This window comes from Homarus americanus, unplaced genomic scaffold, assembly GCF_018991925.1.
Source record: "Homarus americanus isolate GMGI-L3 unplaced genomic scaffold, GMGI_Hamer_2.0 scaffold32583, whole genome shotgun sequence".
Taxonomy (NCBI): domain Eukaryota; kingdom Metazoa; phylum Arthropoda; class Malacostraca; order Decapoda; family Nephropidae; genus Homarus; species Homarus americanus.
In genome coordinates, this window is record NW_024713129.1 from 23,144,637 (window position 1) to 23,163,612 (window position 18,976).

At 43.9% G+C, this 18,976-nt stretch overlaps 1 protein-coding gene across 1 annotated transcript in view; it reads left to right on the forward strand.

The window, feature by feature from the left end:
* LOC121870484 (membralin-like) overlaps positions 1-18,976 on the forward strand; it is a 117,224-nt gene that overhangs the window by 38,577 nt on the left and 59,671 nt on the right. Inside the window, exon 6 of the mRNA XM_042372321.1 lies at positions 16,993-17,113. Within this exon, the coding sequence (XP_042228255.1) occupies positions 16,993-17,113 (121 nt within the window). The remainder of the gene's footprint in view (positions 1-16,992; positions 17,114-18,976) is intronic.

An 18,976-nucleotide genomic window follows, 5' to 3' on the forward strand; every position in this document is an offset into this window, starting at 1 on the left:
ATTCTCCAACCATCTTTCAACCACTGTGACGTGGTGCCTTCACAAAGCCCACTTCCGCTCAGTTGCAGTCATTCTCCATTCTTCCTGAGGGTTGAAATTGTCGCTTGTGATGGGGATGAAGTCTTTTATCTGCTTACCGAAGAGGATATGGGCTGGTGATGGCCCAATATCCTGATCAGGGGTATTCCTATACAGCAACTACGCCTGAAAAAATTTATTGTTGTTCAGCCTACCCTCCGTGTCAGCATTACCTCTGACGAGCCTCTTGCCACTTCACTGCCAGCTCTGCACGCAGGTTGGAATGTGGGAAACCCACGAAAGACACTCTATGGCAGACACTGTAGGTGCGGAGAAAGCACTTGGTCTCGTAGGCCTCGAATTGTGGTCCTCCATCAGATGACAGCTCCTCAGGCTCCCTGAACATGTGGAACATGGTGCACAGGTGCTTGACAAGCACCTTCGCATCAGCCTCACCCTCACCACAGTGGAAAATAGAGAGCCAGTTGCTTTACCTATCCACTATTACCAGGTAACTTGACCTATTCAAGGAGAAATAATCAGTGCAAATTTGCTGGAATGGGTAGACTGGTGGATGTGTGTCAGGCTGGGAAGGGGCTACCTCGTTGCATATAGAATACCTGGCCCTCTTCTGCCTGTTGTCCCCTGTAATGTTCGGCCACCAGACATTCCATGTGTGTCTTGGTGGGTGGAGCGGAGCATTTCCAACACTTCACCCCTAAGTGTCTGTGGTACCACAACTCAGCCCTTGTAGAGGGGCAGCCCATCATGTGTGCTGACCTCACTAGAGGAAAGGTCACGGCCGTTTTAGCTCCCAGGGACTAACCGGCAGTGCAATGGCTAGTGTTAGTTGTGAGCAGCTGTGTGCCCTTCTGAGGGCCGAGTTAGTGAAGGTCAAGGACAAAAACTAGAAATTAAAGGAAGTGATTGTGAGGATGAAGGAGGAAGACACGAGACAGGGAGAGTCTGACGAAAACACAGGGCAATGGAGGGTTGTGAGGAGAGGAATGACCAAACTGGTGGTGACGAAAGACAAGGAAACGAATACAGCTAAGTGTACTAACTTATTTATTCCATTGGTAGACGAATTGAACGGAACATAGTCTAGGACAGGGTTGGCAAGGAAGGTACGAAAACCTTAATTGTTGGTGATTCCAAGGAACGGTGCCTGGATAGAGCTTTTTGTGTCAAAAATAGAACTAGGATGTGAGTGTGTTTACCAGGAGCTGGGGTGGGGGATATAGTTGACAGGATGGACACTATCTTGTCTGGTAATGGGAACAAACCCATTATCTGCCTCAGTGCAGGAGCCAATGATATAAACCTGTGTAGGAGTGAGGAGCTCCTTGATAAGTTCAAGGCAGCTATGAATGTATTAGGATGAAGGGAGGGATCCCTATCATATGTGGTGTCCTGCCTAGAAGGAGAGTTGGCAATGAATCGTTTTCAAGGGCAGTTGGTGTCAGTGGCCATCTTGACAGATATTGCAAGTCAATATCAGTCCCATTCATTGGCAACTGGGACAACTTCTACAGCAGAAGGGACCCTTATGCTAGGGATGGGGTGCATTTGTCCAGGGATCAGGTGGCAACCCTGGGTGGCTCTCTCGAGAGGACAGTTCAAAAGATGTTGAAGTCTTTAAAATGCTCGGGGAACTTGTGAGCACAGAGGTGGAGGAGACTGCAGTGGACATGGGTAAACAAAGTGAAAGGTTACAGAGAAATAGTGCTAGGAATGTTGACAAAGCAAAATTAGGCAGGGAGTTAAAGCCTATATGCGACAAAGGGAGGACGCAGATCACGACTAACTTAAATGTCTACTATGCAAACAGTAGAAGTATGAGAAATAAAATGGGTGAAATCAGGCATTGGTGTGTACTGAAAAAATTTATATAACAGCATTCACCAAAACATGGATAAACTTACTCACGTGAGTTACCTGTCGAATACCATATTAAAGGTTACAAAATATTCCATACCGTTGGGCAGATTAGGAAAGGAGGCGGAGTAGCAATCTATGTCAGGGATAATCTGAAGTGTGTAATCAACGGGGAAACAAAAACTGAACTGAATACAGAAACAATTTGGTTAGAATTAACCGGTGGTAGGGAAAAATTAATCATAGGAGTAATATGTAGACCTTCTAATCTTGATAGAGTTAATGAGCGACTTATTTGGTATGAAATGTGCTGGGCATCCAGACATAGCAAAGTCTGTATAGTAGGCGACTTTAACTTTAGCCAAATAGACTGGACTGACCTTACAGGTAGCTCAGAATCAGAGGATTTTCTTGAAACAGTTCAGGACTTTCCAAAGTCAACATATAGCCAAACCCATCCAGGGGAATAATATACTAGATTTAGTTCTGTCAAACAGAGAAAACCTAATGAGTAATGTGGAGGTTGGGAACGAACTGGCTAACAGCAATCACAAAGAAGTGAGATTTAAAGTAGAACTTAATCTCAGACGCAAGGAAAATTCCATTAAAGTTCCAGATTTCAGAAGAGCAAACTTTGATAGGCTGAAAAGGCAGCTGAGAGAAGGAGTATCATGTTTGGGGTTGAATTACATGACCTCATGTGAGGTGACCTCACACAATGTACCCTCAGAGGGCGACCTCACTTTACCAGGTGACCTGACAGTGATAACCTTACAAAATATGATGGTCGAGGATGACCTAATCACAAGATCTGAGGTTGACGAGTTCCACAAAAATTTAAATATAACATACAGAAAACTCAGATCAAATAACAACAACCCCAAATGGATAAATAATTATTTAAAGAATATTATTGGACAAAGGACGGCTATAGGTAGGAGAATAAATCGTGGTGAAGTTTACCTCCGAGATTATTATAAGGTATTGGCCGGTAGGGTTAAGAGGAATAATGAATTGAAGGTAGCAAGGGAGATGAAGTCAAATCCCAAGACATTCTTCCAAATTTCTCAAACTAAAACACAACACAAGATTTTTCCAACATTCACGGCTTGAGATCCAGTTTTCCTTCTGTGGAGCACCATCTACAGTATTAACTTCTTTCCCCGACCTCTTACTACTATCTGAACTTCAACCGACCAAAGCAGCTTCACCCAAACCTTTTCAAGTCTCCAACTACAACCTTTATACTTCTTTCCGTGCTAAGTGAGGTGTATGTATTTACTGCAACGCACGTACACCTACAGTATAGCTCGACTCACGGATCTTGAATCTTCTCTTTTTGATGTCATCTGGCACAAAATATCTACCAACTATGACTATTTTATATTTTTTTTTTACTGTTCTCCCAACTCTATCAACTATTTAGAACTCTTTAACTGTCTCACTTCTTGCCATGAGCCATTGCTATCCACACACCCCAACACTGAGATCCTCTACCTAGGGGATTTCAATGTACATCACAGAGAGTGGCTTGGCTCTGCAAGGGATGACCCCGGTGGAGCTGAGGCACTCTCTTTTTCCTTACTTAATAATCTGGAACAAATAATTAAACACCCTACAGGTGTTCCAGTTCAACATGATCAACTTACTACATTCATGATCTTTGTTTTACCTCTAACAACCCCTCACACTATTCATACTCAGAAATTTTTCAACAGTTTTCACCACCCAAAATTTAAACATGATACCCGAGGCACCAACGATATAGAGACATACCGTAGTGAAGGAAATAAATTAAGCGAGATAGTAGTGACTAGTAACGATGTTAATAAACAAATAGATGAACTACAGTATAGTCTGCATTTATGCGGCTTTTGTTTGCGCGTTTGGTCATTTACGCGGTGCCTTGCCTGAATGGAAATGCTTTAATTACGCGGTAAATTTGGCCATTTATGCAGTGAGCGGCTGGAGGGGTCCAGACCGCCCCAGCATTTTTTACCCACTCGGTCCATTCTTGACCATACGAGGGAAGCGGAGTGGTGCGTATTAGGCTGCTCTTACGTTATCGCTGACGTCATATGACGTATCGGACTGTGATTGGGCCATGTATCCTTACCTCCCTCCGCTGCTTGCTGTGATTGGTCTAATGTAACATGAATTGCCCTGCCACCAGAGGGTAGACGTCGCTGACCTAGCAGGGCCTGTCTCATTGTTCTCAGTCCGCGTATACAGTTCTCTCTTGTGCCCGCTATTCCCCTCACAACTCACAAAGGCTTCCGCGGGACCCCCACCACCAGAGAAAAACATTGAATTACCTGGACCAAGCCATGATACTGTGAAGGAAATCATCGAGTTGGGGGAGAAAATTAAGCTCATCCTTGACAATGACCCAGACAAGCATCGGTATGAAGCGTCTAATAACCATCTGACGAAAGTTATGGAGCCGTATATCCAGATCTATCTCGACAACATCAACGCTAGTCGTCAACGTAGTATTGAGGACTTCCTCGCCCGCAACCTACCACAACCACAGCCAGCCCAAGTCAGTGATAGTGATATTGACAGTGAGGATATGGACTTTGAGGGGTTTGTCTGGGAGGCCCTGCAAACCTCTGCGAGTAGTGAAAGTGAAAGTGATTCACCGGAGGGCAACTAATCTGCCCTCTGCCTCGGAACCAGTCGCCATCCACGTGTGCTGACCCAGCTTTTCTACTAACGTAAGTGTTAAAAAACCTAATATTATTGATATTTCTCTTGATTATTAATTGTGTGTGCATACCATCATAAAATTAAGATGTTATTTTTACTACAACGTACGTATTGTGTCGGAAAAAGTGGAGTTTGGGGGTCAGCCCAGTCTCTATTTCAATTAATCCCATATGTTCTGTTATTTCATTTACGCATTTCTCGTTTTACGGGGTCCTCCACGGGTTCAATTGAACCGCGTAAATGCAGACTATACTGTATAGCCAAATAAGTCACCAGGTTCCAATGAGATATTTGCCAGAGTATTAAAGGAATGTAAGGAAGATCTCAGTATGCCCTAAGCAAATTTGTTTAACATGTCATTGAAAATGGGTGTAGTACTAGAATCCTGGAGGATAGGAAATGTGATACTGGTTTTCAAGAAGGGAGATAGATCACTATCCTTTAACTACTGTCCAATCAGTTTAACATCAATTGTAGGCAAATTGCTGGAAGCAATAATTTCAAACTGTTCAAAATCACCTGGAGAAGCACAAGTTGATCAATGATTCCCAACATGGCTTCACAAGTGGGCATTCATGTTTGACAAATATATTATCATTCTTTTCAACTGCTTTTGAATCAATGGATGACTAGCACGATCATGATGTGATATACCTCAACTTTCTTAAAGCCTTATACAGGGTCCCCCACAAAAGACAAATATAAAAAGTGGAGACTCATGGAATGGAGGAGATATTCTAAAATGGATTAGGACGTGGTTACAGGACAGGAAACAGAGAGTCAGCATTACTGGCACTAATTCTGATTGGGGTAACGTCACTAGTGGAGGATCAGTACTTGGACCATTACTATTTATTATGTACATTAATGACATAAATATAGGCGTAGACAGCAACATAAATAAATTTGCTGACGACACTAAAATAGGGCGTATAATTAAATCAGGCGAGGACTCCTTAAAACTACAGGAAGATCTAAACAAATTTTTCACATGGTCTGAAAAATGGCAGATGAAATTTAATGTGGACAAATGTAAAGTAAGCACTTTACATTTGTCCAGATATTAGATGAACAACGTTGTTATAGAGAAATCCGACTGAGAGAGATTTAGGCGTAATGATAAGTAGGAATCTTAAACCAAGACAAAGTATTGGCTCGAAACAAGGCTAACAAAGTACTTAATAATAATAATAATAATTAACGGTTTATTGAGAGCATGGCAGCCGGGAGGCTGAAAATATACAATTACATAATTGGGGGAATGGGTCTCTTGATTTACAAATGATATACAGGTAACATAAGTAATACAAATATGATATATAATAATTAGGTGTTGATAATTTTTACAATACTTGGGACTGGGCTGTTCTTATAGCAATCAGTTAGTGCTCGTATGGGCTGGATGCGGTTGGGGCCACGTGGCCAGGACAGTAGCTTAGGGCAACGCAGGTGTGCTCCATCCTTCAGGATAGGTCAGGTGAAGCCGTGAGGTCAGATAAGGTTAGGTCAGATCCAGCCACACTCAGTATTACACTGCTGTGTTTTTGTGCTTTTCCGTGGAGTGCACTATAGGAACACTGTTTGGTAGTCAATCTTTCACTGATCACTTGAATGTTTTGCTGAATAAATCCTGGTGTAGTAAGGCTGGTAGGGCATTGGAATATGGGGGGGGGGGGGGCAAACAGACTCGGCCTGGCTGCTCAAACTGGGAGCGCCTTCAGGGCATGTCTTGTCTCACTGGTGGTGGTTGACAAAGGAGTGTTAGTTACAAGACTAGCGAGGTTATCCTAAAACAATATCATGCTCTGGTTAGACCACACTTGGATTGTGTGGTTCAGTTCTGGTCACCGTACTATAGGCTGGATATAGAATCCCTATAAATAATTCAGAGGAGAATGACAAGACTAATCCCAGGTTAAAGTATCTTAATTTGCACCCTCGAGAGATGTAGAGTGAGGGACGATATGATCGAGGTGTAAAGATGGACGTCAGGGTTAAACAAAGGTGATATGATGAAGGTACTCAAATTGTCCAACCAGGAGCAAACTTGTAGCAACGGTTTTAAATTAGACAACTTTAGATTTAGGCGCGAAATAAGTAAGCATTTGTTTGGAAATTGAGTAGTGGATGAGTGGAACAAGTTAATAAACATCATCGTTAAATTGAATGCGCTGGACAGCTTCAAATACAAGTTGGACGGGTTGAGTGTAAACGAGACTGCCCTGTATGGGTCAATAGGCTCACTGTAGTGTCCTACATTCTTATATTCTTACATGTGTGGACAATCTAGTCCTGAACCAGAAAAATTCTCTGAGTCCCAATTCCAGATGATTCTTGGACTCATGGAATCTGTTCACCAGGGTTTGCATGGTCATGTCTTTGGCCACTGCATTCCTCATCCTGTCTAACGATACCATTTGTAGGACGTCCACTGCGGCAGCCACTGTGACTCCCGCGTGCTGCTCTAGTGTTAGGGACCGTGCTTGTGCAATGTAGGCTGGCTATCATACCCATTGCATGATAGTCCCGCATGCTTCCTGTCGGGGACGTGTACAATCCTGAACTTGTAGTTCAAGATTTTCTCTTTTAATTTTAACAGTCTTGGGTTTGGGATGTCCTCCAATCTCCAGTCATCTAGGATCTTGACCAGTGGTTTGTGGTCAGACCAAATCATCATAGCCCTGTATAAAGTAGTGAGCCTTCTCTTGGGCTTCTGCCACTGCCTCACCCTCTACTGGGGCATAGTGCAACTGCTGGAGAGGTGAACCTAATGCCTGCTAGGACAAGCCACCAGCTATTCAGGCAGCAGGAGGGCGAGTCCGACTCACAACTGCAATGTTTTTGTGTCGGACAGAACCCAATACCCGTTTTGGTGAAATCTGTAGCCAAACAGGTAGGGCGTCCCATCTGGAACGATCTCACTTCTTTTTCCACTGTCTGAATGATCATGCTTCTGGAATCCTGAAACAGCTTGTTCAGCTGTTCACTTCAATAAAATTTTACACTTGGTTTCAAAAAGTACCTTGAATGGCTCAATTGCCAGCCGCACTGTGTAGGCATAGCTCACTTGTTGTACTAGGCCAAACCATGAGCATGTTCCAGTTATGTCCTTGGGAGTAGGGAAACTCTTGATGTTCTCCAGCAGTTGCTGGCATGGTCTGACCAACTCTGGGGTGACCTCGAACCCAGCGAATTCCACATTATCTCGTGCAAATTGAAATTTCTCTGGGTTAAAAACAATGCTGTTTGTACCGCAGAGAGTGAGGGAGTGGCAGGTCCGGAAAGAACACTGATCGATGGAGTCGGCCCATAAGAGAGTTGTCAATGCACTTTACCTTGTATGGTACGTCGCTTGTGATGAGGTTTAATATATGGGTTTATCCATCTCCTGCTGCCAGGATAACGATCCCAGGGTGTGATGAACATAGTGTAATCTCGACTGTTCTCGTGTCGCCCCACACTGTGGTATCCATTCCATGCATCGAGAATGGTCTTGGTGCTAGTTGGCACAAAGGTCACCTGGTGGAAGGGTGGTGGTGGTGTGTGGTGACCCATCTATTTTTGCCATGATTACCATCCAGTGGCACCATTTGGTTGGGGTCCCTGGCGGCAATTCCTCCTGGACTTGGATCCTTACGTCCTGATCCAGGCCTCGTTTTACCTCATCCTGCCAGTGCAGTGGGACTGGTATTGGTGTGTGTACCGCTATTGGCCTTGCATCCGGCTTGAGGAAGATTTCCAGCGGCTCTCCATGCATCATTGGCAGCTGTTGGTGCTCACATACGATGAATGCACTGGAGGCGCATACCTATCCAGTATCCATTGCTGGAGCTTGTTGAGGTTTCAGGGACTGGCTCGAATGGGAGCATACTCAGTACTGGCTGTGGTTGTGTTCTCCTTGGACACTCGCATCGTACCTCCTCGGTGGTCTGGCCCTCACTGGTGCTATCCATCGATTTTATGCCGGCTGCCACTGTCTCTTTTCCTCTGTGCTTCTGTGGAATCTCCAATCGCCGGAAAGTTTTCAGAAATGTGCCAAGACGTGAACAGGCCTGTTGACTGAGGAATAAGCCTGGGCAGTCCTTGGCAATGTAGCACAGCTGCTTGGTTAATCTAACGTGGCCACCCTTGACATGCCCTGTAATGTTAATGAAGATCCCACCCATCAGACTCATCTGGCTGTTCTCCGTGCAGATGGTCTGGCTGACAGGGTAGCAGATCGCTCGGTTGTAAACCCAAGAGTGACAGGAGGAATGGGCCAGCAGCAGTGGTCTGGGCTCCTGTGTCTGGGCAGGATCTAACATCACTGGCCAGTTTCAGGCAGCTACTCCTGAGTGGTAGGCCCAACTTGTGGTAAGCCGCCTAGGACACCGCCACATTCAATGACGCACCCAGCCCATGGCTTCGTGCCATAGTCGGTGGTCGACCATGAGGCGCCTGCGGCCGTACTGCATCGTGGAGCCAATTGATACCAGGGACTTGAATTCAGAATCCATTCCAGTATCCCATAGCATCATGCCAGCATTGCCGGTGTTGTTCACCACTGTCCCATCTGGCTTAAACTGGCCCAACCACCAAACTGACCGGAAATGTCCAGACTTGTCACACAACAAGCATCTCTTGCCCCGGCCTGGCACTTATCCTTCCTGATGTTGCCTTGGCCCTAGCCCCATGTCCCATCTTTCCACAGTAGGCACATTTCAATGTTGGGCTGACGTCTGTCACCATGAATCGTTTCTGTTGTTGGAATTTCGATAGCTTGGGGTGGAGTCTCGCCATGTGATCAGAGAGGAGATCCTGTGATCTCAGGTCTGACTCCTTGGCTTTGACAAAAGTCAAAACAGCATCGAGGTAAATGGTGGTGTTGTCTGGATGACTGAGTAGGTCCTTCTTGATATCAACATTGAGCAGGCCCGCGTGACTTGATCTTGGATGACCTTGTCTGCATAGCTAACAACTGTGTCGTTCCCAGTCCTGGTGCACTTCACACCATAGCATCAGACAGATGCTTGCCCCTTGACTCTGGCAGCAAAATGTCGCACCTGCTCGCCCTCATCCTCTTCCAGATGGCCCAGTTGCACCCTGTTCACCATCCTGTTATTTCACTCACTGTCAGTCTTCTGATTTCATGAAGGAGGTGGGTCTTATCTTTGGTGGAGAGCCCGCCAAAGAGGTTTCTATGGAGGTCTCTGCGGAGAGCTTCCTCACAACACTCGAGGAGCTGTACTGCAACTGTGCCCCCAGTCAGGCCAGTGGCGGTCTTGTAGGTGGCCCATCAGTCAGGGCAACAGTGAGTTCAGGTTGCGTGGCCTTCTGTTGTTTGGGTCCTCCTGTGGCGGTCGTTGCTGGTGGGTGCACTTTTGCCTGGTGCATCTCAAGCACCCGGATGGCCCTTTCCTTGGACAATTCTGGGGTCTCATATGGGCAGCCCTGCATGGTGCAGGGCAGCTGCACTATAACTGTCTCTTGTGTATATTGAATTAAGTGTATCCTTCTTAGTGTAGATTCTTATCCTACTCACAATACATGCCCATACACTGTGTGTAAGATAAAAAAAACAAACATTACATAAGTAGTCTAATCAAACAAACATTACACAAGTAGTATTATCAGTGAGTTATTAGCCAGTACCCAGTTCTCTAATCTAAAGGCAAGGTATTATTCAGTGTGACCCTACCAAACATTTGTAAGTTTTCTCTGGGTACTGTAGTGTACTCTAGTTTTCTCTGGGTACTGTAGTGTACTCTAGTTTTCTCTGGGTACTGTAGTGTACTCTAGTTTTCTCTGGGTACTGTAGTGTACTCTAGTTTTCTCTGGGTACTGTAGTGTACTCTAGTTTTCTCTGGGTACTGTAGTGTACTCTAGTTTTCTCCTGTACTGATACTGTGTAAGGGTCCAGTTCCTTACTTCATATTTATTCTCTTTATTCCTCTTTTCTATACTTATATTCTTCTACTCTGAGTCTTTCTCTCTATAAGTATCCATCTTATATTTCTTTGCTTATATTTTCTAAGTTAATATCCTTTTCTTTACTTCATTTCTTATTTCATATATATTATTGTATTTTTCTGAATTTTATGTCCGTACTTTCTCTCAACTATATCCTGTTGTAGTTATATTCTAAACCATGGATTAATCTGGGAAACCATGTCATTCTTATTACAACACTTAGTATACTTACAACGGTAGCCTGCCACCACCCAGGCTTTTATTTGAATATAACATATCTTAGTGAACTGTTAGGTAGCGTGTTAGCGAGCTTCTAGGCACGTGAGTTACAAAGTTATTTTCTGAGAACCAATGGGTAGAAGGAATAGAGCAGTTATACTTGTAGTTTACTAATTCAATATTTATTAACATATGGAGTGAACAAGATGTTAATTAAGTGCACTCAGACAAGACTGGACCAGTTAGGTCTTGCTTTACACACAGCAAAATAGATTTTCATTACTTATTACATCATTGCACAACTGTTATATTATTTCATTGTCAATACAGACGATTATATAACACACTCGATGTAAAGGCCTGGGAATTAGGGATAGAAATCCCTTACCAGACTAATCAGGTTCTTAATAAAGGAAAGTCAAGGACCTTGGTTTTCTGAGGAATAGCAAACAACCGTTTGAGATTGACATTTCATTACTATAAAAAATATAACACAAAACTCTGACACCACTCAACAAACATCAAATAATTACGGGAGTCAAACAATTAATGCAGTCAATAGTTAATGGAGTTAATCAATTAAGGGAAGCAAACAATTAATGGAATCAAACAATTAATGGGAGTCAGCAATTAATGGATTCAAACAATTAAATGGAGTCAACAATTGAGAATCAAACAATGAACAGATATTTCCTACGGCAGTGGCCCTGGGGGAAGGTTCTGGAACACGGTGATGCACACTCAGGGTAGGGAAGCGTCCATTCAACTCCACACTCGAGCGACAGCGGCCGATTGTCTTGAAATGGCAGGAGAACACCGGGGCACAGACGGAATGAGATGAACTGACGGTCGTGGTATGTGGTAGTGGTAGATGACCAGAGAATTGACAGTCGATAGGTGAAGGTCTGGGGACACAGCCCACGAGTCCAGGACCTATGATGAGATCACAGCCAGAATTTGACGGACAGCAGGGTAGCTAGATACTGACGGTATGGCGGCTGGGTTGAATCTGCCGGTGGCGGAGATAGTCGCTGCCGTTCTCACCTCCGTCCAACCACCCCAAGTGTCGTCTGCACCAGCAAACGAGCGAGTTAGCAGCGGTAACTAGCAGGAGGATCGTTTCCGCCCTTACACTGCTCCCCCAACAAAAATCTACTGTAAGGTAGATTAAACTTAAGATTAGTACACAAAGCATAATCATCTTACAACAAATGCTTAAATACACATTGCACAATAAAGAAGGGTCACATAAAAGAATAGGCGGTAACTTGATGTCCAAAACGTAAGGCCGTATCAAGGAACTGCACGTGGGGTCCACTTCAATCCAGGTTTAAGTTTGGGCCTATTTCCAGTCGTAGAGGATTCTTCTGTCTCGTCAGGTGTTAGCAGCAACTGGGAACCGAGATCATCAGAGTCTAGCGCCTGAACTTCACAGGAACTCTTGCTGGGTAGTGCCTCTACTAACTCCAGCTTGGAAACGTCGTCAAGGACACGAGCAATGTGGGTCCTGTAATTATATTGCCTTAAATTAGCTTGGAATAATTTAGGCGTCTTAGAGGAAGGGGGTGAGAACGAACCAACAAAATCTATGGCTACCCGAGAAGATGGTTCTGCAATGACGGGTAAGGGTTCAAGTGGAACAGGACGGACTCTACCCTTGGCGGACATACGTGGGCACTGATCACAACTCCTACAAAAAGCTCTAATATCCGCCCCCATACCTGGCCAGTAAAACGGATCAGCAACCTTCCTATAAGTTTTCCTACGAGAACAGTGACTTACAAGAGAGCTCTTGTGAGCTACAGAGAGGATGTTACTACGACAAACAGCAGGGACAACAAGTAAAAACCGACCTACTTTAGCTGGTCGCTTGGATGAAACACAAGACCTGTGTAACACCCCATTAATAGAAACAAACTTATAAACCGACCCATCTCTCACCTGATCCTCCTCCCGGGAAGTCACCTTCTCCCTTACCCGCTTCAGAGTGGCACACGAGTCTTGAAGCTTGGCAAACTCCTTGGGAGTCACAGTCAGTGGCAACAAATTCGACAGAATCAGAGGATGCGGACGTTTCACCTTCGCCGTCCGTGTCTCTACAGCTTGGACCTTGGCTGCAGGTGTGGCGGCGTGTGAGGGTGGCGAGTCGTCGTCGTCAGCAGGTGGCGTGGTTGCTGGTGGTGAGGAGAATTTTAACAGTTCCGGGTCGTTAGGGTCACGAACACCGGGAACATTACCAATGAGGATACCAGCAAATTTAATGGGAGCTCTTACCACATTAGACCAACCAGTGAAATAGGGGCAACACAGGAAGCGCCTAACAACAGGAACTGGTCAACACGACCTAAATAATCGGCGACACTAACCTTCGGGCAGCTGGAGATGTCAGCGTTAGGCAGGGCTTCCTCAGAGACAATAATGCACGAGCAACCAGTGTCCCTTTTGAAAGTAGATGCCCTAGACCCATTGATTGTTCCACTGACACAATAACGGGGGCAGCTCCTGTCTTCCAAACAGAATCTGACCTTGTTGCTGGGCTGATGAGTGTCAGCAGTTTTGAAGGCGAGGGGATTCCTGGGACAGCGAGAACAAATGTGCCCTTCTTCTCCGCAGCTTTGACATCGCACGGCTGGTGGACTACTCCTGTGTACTCCTGGGGATGGTTCCTCGGAGGACGGAGGCTTCGCGTTCTTCACTGCAGGAGGGGAAGACTTAGGGTAGGCTTTACGAGCAGACGCCCAGTTGTCGGCAAGACGAACAGTTTCTCCAAGCGTCGTTGGCTGGTGTTCTTTGATGAAAATTCTCAAGTCTGGAGGTAGATAAGACAAAAACTGATCTAATATCATGAAGTTAGAGAGAGACTCAAAGGTTTCTTCAACCTCTGATGCCTCCAGCCATTGTTGAAACAAACCACCCAGGTGAATCGAAAATTGCTGGTATGTTTCTCCTGCTCTAATCTTCGATCTGCGGAAATCAAAACGATAACCGTCAGAAGTCTTGTTAAATCCTCGCAAGAGAGCTTGCTTCAACAAGAAGTAACCTCTGGTGATTTCGGCAGACAGGGACGTGTAAATCTCTACCGGCTTACCACTCAGTAGGCTACCCAACCTTACAGCATAGCCATCTGGGTCCACACCAAGCAGCTCAGCTGCCCGTTCAAACCTAACAAGGTAGGAGGCGATGTCTTCTCCTTCACGGTACACAGGCAAGCTGGGTTTTACCACATTGTCTTGTATATGGCCAGAGGATTCTGGTCTACTTGAAGCATTAATCCTAGCTAGTTCTAGGTCCTTTTCTGCCTGCAACTTAGCTAATTCGAACTCCCTTTCTCTCTGAAGTTCCTCCAACTCTCTTTCTCTCTGATGTTCCTCCAACTCTCTCTTTTTCTGAAGTTCCTCTCTCGCTTTCTGACGTTCCTCTCTCTCGGCATTCTGTTGGTTGACCACGTACTGACCAACCTCAGTACCTGTCAGACCCAGGGCCACCGCTTGACCTTTCAACTCCTCAAATTTATACATAATGATCCGAAAGGCCAAGAGTAAAAAGAAAAATACACAACTTACCCCACAAATAGCCAAAGGTAACTCACCTAGTGGCTCAATCAGATCAATAAATGATTTGATCCGACTGGAGGAACCTTGTTCCGCACCCAGTCCAGCTGAATCACTCTCAGGGTAAAGAAACTGCACCAGGTGAAACAAAAACATAAATGCTATGACAGCATCCACAGTGCACCCCAACCAACACTAATTAACTTCCCCAAGTACAAGGGAGAGCGACAAAATTAGCACAACAGAAGGAAGGGATAACCACTGAACAACACTTACTTCCGGGCCGCAGACAGTAAGTGGTGCGCTCACGGCGACTTACAACAACACCGGAACGAATGTTAAACCTCAGAAACCAAAGGTCAGAGATAATCCTGGCAAGGTCGCCACTTGTAAAGGCCTGGGAATTAGGGATAGAAATCCCTTACCAGACTAATCAAGTTCTTAATAAAGGAAAGTCAAGGACCTTGGTTTTCTGAGGAATAGCAAACAACCGTTTGAGATTGACATTTCTTTACTATAAAAAATATAACACAAAAAACTCTGACACCACTCAACAAACATCAAATAAGTGGGGGTCACGCCAGCAGACGAGAGAGTTAGCAGCGGTAACGAGCAGGAAGATCGTTTCCGCCCTTACACTCGACAAGATCCAAAATTAAGATATTATTAAACACCTCCTGTTAGTTCAGAATGAACAACCTGGCACTTTAACTAGACTCAGTGGTAGTACACCTGGTTGGTGGACTCAACTCCTATAACACCAGTACCACTGGTAACACCAACATTCATGGGTTCAATACTCAACCTGGGATAACTATATGTCTGCTAATTAGCCCAATCATAGATACCAATACTGCTCAATACATATAACCAAGATCAATGGACCGGACAGGGCTGAGTCCACTGTTAGCCGGAGTTGTTTACGACACAGACAGCTGAAGCTCGCTCGCAAGGAATGCCCGGGGGTAGACTCGGTGCATTGTCTCCGCACGGCGTTCTCTGGGTAGTCTTGTCCTCGGATTCTTATCTCGTCATATTAAATACATCCTTTCAGGACCATCTTGCCCATAGGCGGCTACCGCACCTCGGTAGTGGTGACAACGCAAACAGTGCCTGGAGATGCATTGAGGAACAGTCACTAGCGTGAAAATGTCTAACTCAAATACTCATAACTATACGTCTGGCAGCAATACAGACGACACTTACTTTACTCGAATTACTTGGCACATGATTATTTTACTCTGTTAAAACATGAACTCTGATATTCACAAAATCGACTAAAATAAAATGACTTAACATGGCGGTGGGAAACAACCGTTCACATACCTGGAGATGCGTTGAGGATGAGTCACGAGTGTGTGAGTCTCCCTCGTGCATTCGTATATATGTGAGCCTGGGGCAGTTCCGGCCTACGCATACATACCAGAAAGGCTAATCTCACCAACAACAGAAATTCTATTCAACTTGGTCGCTGTACACTCGGCTATGAACGTCAGTGTCACGGGTCAGGTTCATTTCTTATGTCTATTGTTATAATCTAATCAGAGATTGGGTTTGTCAGGAAAAAGTGAAATGGACATTAAACACGCACTAACAACTCTACTTACAGGAAACCACAAACCACAGCCAAGGAATTCTTCCTGAGGAGAGCCGTTAGGTCTTGGGAGATTTTGAGTTTGACAGAATCTTTTCAGTAGATTAATGATTTTCTAAAATAGACAACAGACACTAACTAAACTACAAACATCCGATTCTCTGATGTTTGGGCATCAAAATAATCTAACTTCAGTAGCACTTGGAAACTCATGGCTATCCCCAAGGACGATATAAGGATATGCCACTCATACTGACAGACTTGACAAGTTTTACTAACAATTAGGACAGTTGAAGCTTTCAACATCACTCACAATGGATCTTGAATGTTCCAACTGTGATCAGACATATCTAAGTTGCCTCAACGTATGCAACCACAGTTGCAATTTCAATTTCTGTGTCATTATACTAAGGAATAACGAAGTCTCGGGTGCACTCCAAGATTGAGGGAAAACGGAGGACTCAGGGGTCCTGAAGCGATGAGAAAACGGACTTCTCAGACGGGGGACTCAAATAAAGAAAGCATAGCTATTGAGCGTAATATGACTCGTCTGATTTTACGTTAACTGACGTGTACGACCGTGGTCATTACAACTGGACAATGAAGGCCATAACATAGTACTGTGCCAACCGACCACCTGAATGGCTAGTAAGCTAATAAGTAATAGGAGTGATAAAAAATATAATGGTGGAAGGAGATAAAACATTTTAACAATCATTGGAAGGTCAGTGCTGTCATGGATGTCGAGGGAAGGGGTGGTCCAAATATCGTGTGGTCTACTGACTTACTTCCGGGAGGACGAGACTGAGCCTTAGTGCCCAGTGCCCTACACAAGAAAAGTTGTGTTGTGAGTTCCAGTGAGGGAGATGGCTGGGGTAGAAGTATAATATTGTGATGTGGGCAGTGGCATAAGGTTGTGTTATGAGTAGTGGAGTATAAAGTTATGTTAATCCTTCAGTTTCACCTTATGTACTTAAAAAATATAAGAGTGTTCATAGATTAATTGATAGTAAATAATTGAAATTTCCATATTAGGCTTAAATTACTTAACTTAAGCAGTGTGTTGTTTTCCAGGTTGTTTGGTGGAGGGGAGCCTGTGGTCACGGATGGGGATGGCTCAGTGGCAGACACACACCCAGATGATGATGGCACTTTGTCTGTGGCTCTTGCTGATGACAAGAAAAATCCCAATCGGGTATGTATGTATGTGTGTATGTATGTATGTATGTATGTATGTATGTATGTATGTATGTATGTATGTATGTATGTATGTATGTATGTATGTATGTATGTATGTACAGTCACGGTCAAAAGTAATCATTCACCCCTCCTACTACCATACCCGTGAGCTCAAGGTCTTTCTACACAATGGGTCACAAGAGGGTGGGGGAGGTACTTGGATGCCAGAAATATTCAAATTTTTTACTCTGACACCAAAAATGAGATAATAATGTCTCAGTCCTTCTGAATATGTGGCCCGTCTTCTATGAAAGTGTTACCATCATGTGACAATTCTTTCCCCTTCAAAAACTACAGTGGTCCCTCGGTTAACGAACACAATTCGTTCCAGAAGGTCGTTCGTTAACCGAAAAATTCGTTAACCGAAACCGTTGTTTCAATGGGATTTTGGGTAATTGGTTCCAGCTAACCGAAAATTACATACAAAGTAAAAATAAATGCAGTAAAGTACACTTACTTTGAGGTGTGCATGTACAAGGCTCCTGGTTGATGATGATGATGATGATGAGAATTAGAATGGGGGTGGAGGAGAAGGGAGAAGAGAAGGCATTGGGGTGGAAGAGAAGTCACCCCATGCCGCCATTTCACCCATAAAATTTTAGTTCACTTGGTGTAATTCAAGATTATTTTCTTTAAATCAACACTGCACTGCATTATATATTGTCAATATGTAAAATAAACTTCAGAATGACCAATAATTGTAATGTAAAAACGTAAAAATAGTTTATGTTCAAGAGAGTCTCAAGCAAGATGTTACCTCTACTGACCAAAGATACAAACTGATGCCTGTTTGGTGAGTTGATTGGCTGTTTGGCGCACTAAAAACTAGTTTCCCGTACTTCAATTACTGTATGTTAAATAATTGTTAAAATGACTAAAAATTTTAGTATAAAACTTGGAAAATTATTGAATAGTACAACCTTCTTGATATATACTCAAATGGGAACGAATTTAAGCCCTAGAACCGATTACTGTATTGGCGGACTAATATTCCAGCTGGTGAGCAAGCGAAAACATGTCGAGAGGAATTCGTAAGGAATTTCGTTAACCGAATTTTTTTCGTTAACCGAATTGAATATTCTTATGGAAAGTAATTTGTTAGCCGAGGCGTTCGGTAACCGAGGGACCGCTGTATTATCTATTTTTAGTGCCCTCCCAATGAGAAAAAATACATTTTCTATTAGAATTAGTAAAACCTCAATAAATTGGACTTCAATATATTTTTTTTATATATACTGTACTCGGGTGCCCTGGTCACCAGAAAAAAAAATTACTGTACATATTTTAAGAAATGGGGAAGGTTAAAAAAAAAAAAAATATGAAATTACACTTACTCACTGAATACCATACAGTGGTCTAATCAGATTATCTATAGGCTTACTGAGAACTAAGACACTGAGTATGTAAGCAGGCTGGGGCTGATCGGGTGTTGCTTCATTCGTCGGGTTTATTTATTTTTCGATTTAGTACAATATTATATTCTCATATGATAATCCTCTTATGGTTCATGGTTCATCATGATTAATATAACATCTTCAATAATAAAGAAAAAATAATTTGTAATATGACTTGAAAATAAAAGGATAAGCTGTATCGGACGGTATTCACTCAGGATGTGTACGTGTGAGAGCTTTCAGCAGACCAGCTTACAACAAGGGTCACTATAACACACTGTATAGTTTTACCCCGCCTAACGCGGTTTCACTTAACGCGTTTTCGCATATACGCGGTGCCTTGCCAAAGCTGAACTTTCACTTAACGCGGATTTTTTCCACATATACGCGGTGAGTGTCCGAGACGCTATTTTTAGATTTGCCCC